General features: G+C 43.2%; 1 protein-coding gene across 1 annotated transcript; it reads left to right on the top strand.

The window, feature by feature from the left end:
• The first annotated feature begins 952 nt into the window (after nt 1-952).
• Nucleotides 953-3,448, top strand: LOC123096411 (syntaxin-61). Its single transcript, XM_044518153.1, has 7 exons — nt 953-1,197; nt 1,738-1,851; nt 2,077-2,190; nt 2,310-2,467; nt 2,733-2,823; nt 2,980-3,045; nt 3,184-3,448. Exons 1-7 carry the CDS (start codon nt 1,144-1,146, stop codon nt 3,292-3,294), a joined length of 708 nt encoding a protein of 235 aa, XP_044374088.1. The 5' UTR covers nt 953-1,143; the 3' UTR covers nt 3,295-3,448.

Raw genomic sequence — 3,448 nt, 5'->3', positions numbered from 1 at the left:
CAGTGTAATAAATTTTCTCATAGCAATTTTAACTTGCCATGTGATTCATGAATTGAAGCCACTGGCGGGCCTCCTCCCCACTCTGTTTGCACAAACGACTCCAGATTGGAGTGCCTTTCCCACATTAATTCATATATGAAATCCTCTTCGGTTTGCTTGAGACATCCTCTTCTGCAAATTTTAATAATATCGGTCCATGATCAGAACAAACGAATGTAAGGTTCTCTACTTCGGTTGCTGGGAAGATTGCATTCCACGCCGCATCAGCGACCGCCCGGTCTACCCGGACTCTTGTGTACGAGCCCCCTACAACCCTCTTTTCAACAGTCCACATTCTCCCCTTGAAGCCTAGATCAACTAGGCCGCAGGTATCCAACGCATCTCTGAAACCCTGCATCTGTATATTAGCTCGCTTTGACTCCATCATGCCCTGACTATAATAGAACCTCATTAAAGTCGCCCAGAACTACCCAAGGTAGGCTAGTGACTCCCACGATGGAACAAAGGGTGTCCCGTGTCTTATAACGATCAGCAACTTGTGCCTCGCCGTATATGCATGTCAGTCTCCACGGTGAGGGGCCAAGTTCATGAATTGTGCAGTCTATATTATACCTAGAACAACCCACAATCTCCAACTTTATTTCATCATTCCAAAATATTACAAGACCTCCACTCCTACCAGTACTTCCTACTGCAAAAACTTTATTATAACCGAAAGACTGAGCCAACAATTCGGCACGTGCTCTAGGTAATTGTGTTTCAACAAGACATAACACGGCCGGGGTAAATTTGGTGGTGAACTCACGCACCTCTCGAACTGTCGTGGGATTACCCAAACCGTGACAGTTCCAATAAAAGAATAGATGGTTATAAACGTCAAAACCGGTTTAGGTAACCCATACATACTTAGAGGCCCAGCCTGTGAAGCCTGTAAGCTCACTCGGCCCATTAATGTGGGCCACCAACTTATTGGTCCAGAAATAATTTTGTTTGCCCCGGTCGTCTTCTCCCTCGGCGGTGCCACCAAACCGGGCGAGCGAGCGAGCGGAGGAGGAGGTGTTCAGATCAGCTCATCGCTCCCTCCCTTCCTTCCCCGGATCCAGCTGCTCCCGATCGAGATCTGCCCCGGAGGGCGATGAGAGCATGACCCCCGCGCAGGACCCCTTCTACATCGTCAAGGACGAGATCCAGGATTCCGTGAGTGACCTCCCTCCCCACTTCCCCGCTCCTGCACCCGCCCGATTTCATATTTAATTTGTTTCTAGTTTCTACATTTCGCTATTCACGAATCTGGGATGTTATGCTCTAGCCATGATCCGCGATTCTTCTGGCTCCTACGAGGTCCGGTAATGTGGGTTACCTGTATTGGGGCTTTGTGGGTTCGGATCCCGGGTGCATGCGTTTACAGCTTTGGATCCATTGCAGGACTTGGTGAATATTGACGGTGTAAATCTGAGATGGAGACCAAACATTTTGGGTGTGTGCTACCTGCTGCTTAGTTTACGTGCATCTTGTGCATGTTTGGTGTCCTGCAGAGAAGCTTGTCTATGATGCCTGATTGCTGCATATATGCATACATCCAGAGTTTTCTGTCCATTGGGTTTTGAATTTTTTGTTGACAATAATGTATTCCTTTCCCTTCCTGTAAAATTATTCTCAAGAATTCCTAGAACCAGTCTCTTTATTTTCTTCCATGATGTCTATAACAACTTGTTTCATTGCCCCATTGTTGTACAGATTGACAAAGTACAAGATACTTTTAATCAATGGAAGCAAGCACCTGAAAATACAGGAGAGTATGTGCATCTTACCAGAGAACTGCTAACCACCTGTGAGAGCGTCCAATGGCAGGTACACTAGTTTACAACCATATCTATAGCAATATTCTAATCCTTTGTCCGGGATGCACCGAATCCATCTTAGGAATATTCTTATTGTATTTGTCATATTTTGGGCAATGATATCGTATTGATAAGGTTAAGAGTTGGTCGTTGTACAAATCATGTGCTCATCCTTTTGTCGTATTTACCGTGTTCCATTTCTGAGCTGTTTTCTGCCTTTAATGTTGCAATTAAGGTGGATGAGTTAGAGAAGGCAATTTCTGTTGCTGAGAGAGATCCAGCTTACTATGGACTTAACGAGGTTGAAATTGGGAAACGGAGGAACTGGACTAGCACCGCCCGCAACCAGGTATGTTATTACAGAATATTTGCCAATGTTGCTGCTAACATGAATGATTAAGCTACAACCCGAAGTTCAGTAGCAAATTGAATATGATATAGTATGTAACGAACTTGAAAATGTTCTAGGTAGTATCCATACGGAGGAATGTTGAAGCTGGAAAGCACAAGACTGCCTTTGGACGTTCAGTCAATCCTTCTGAACTAGGCAGATCCAAGCAGCACATTGCTCAGGATAACGATGACTTCATTGCTTCAGAATCTGATCAACAGATGCTCCTGATGAAGTAACTTCTATACAAACTTAGCTTGTCTCGTAAGATCTATGTTTGCCCATATATCTATTGAGAACGAAGAAATTAAGACTTAAAGATAAGAACCTAAGACTTAGAAAATGAATTGAACTTCTTCCTCACGGAATCATGATGTTGTAAGTAGAAGCTCTGCATTTTACGTAATGCTACCTTCCAGAGGACAATTCTAGTTTTTTTTTCGTACTTGTATGAGCTGCTCTTAAACTACCATTAATAAATGGTTGTACTTCTGCAATAGGCGTCAGGATGATGAGTTGGATGCGCTCAGTGCTAGTGTCCAGCGAATTGGAGGTGTAGGTCTCACAATACACGAAGAGCTTGTTGGACAGGTACTCGCTAACATTAAGAATATGGGATGATTTAGATTTCCTTTGTTGGCTGCTTTCTTTTCCTATATACATGAAGAGCTTGGTTAACTATATTGTGCCATAAGACGTCATGTCTTTCTCACATCGGTACTTATCTCCTTTTTTTACATTCATCAGGAAAAACTTCTAGGTGAACTAAGCCTCGACATGGAAACTACCTCCAACCGGCTCGATTTTGTGCAGGTATGCCTTATATCTTTTACTATAGCCCAGGACACGTTGTTTGGAGTTCCTTGCATGTTTTTGCAACATATTACTGCAGCGAGCACAAATAATATATATTCCAATGGACTGAACTTCTCCCCCGTTTTTGATTTGCAGAAAAGAGTGGCTATGGTTCTGAAAAAGGCCAGCTTGAAAGGGCAGATCATGATGATAGCTTTCTTGGTGGTTCTTTTCATCATCCTTTTCGTTTTGGTATTCTTGACTTGAGAGATGGAGTTTAAGTTGCATGAGTATTTGCCATCAGGTGTAGAGATTATAGCACATAAGTATAATTGATTCATGTAATTGTGTCTGGCCGTTATAGTTTTGTTCTTCGGGGATCTGCCTTTGCCAAGTAATATCAAAGTCATTTTTCGTGTAA

This window comes from Triticum aestivum, chromosome 4D (assembly GCF_018294505.1).
Source record: "Triticum aestivum cultivar Chinese Spring chromosome 4D, IWGSC CS RefSeq v2.1, whole genome shotgun sequence".
NCBI classification, from domain to species: domain Eukaryota; kingdom Viridiplantae; phylum Streptophyta; class Magnoliopsida; order Poales; family Poaceae; genus Triticum; species Triticum aestivum.
Note: the sequence above shows the minus strand (reverse complement) of the source record. Positions and strands in the feature narration are given on the sequence as shown.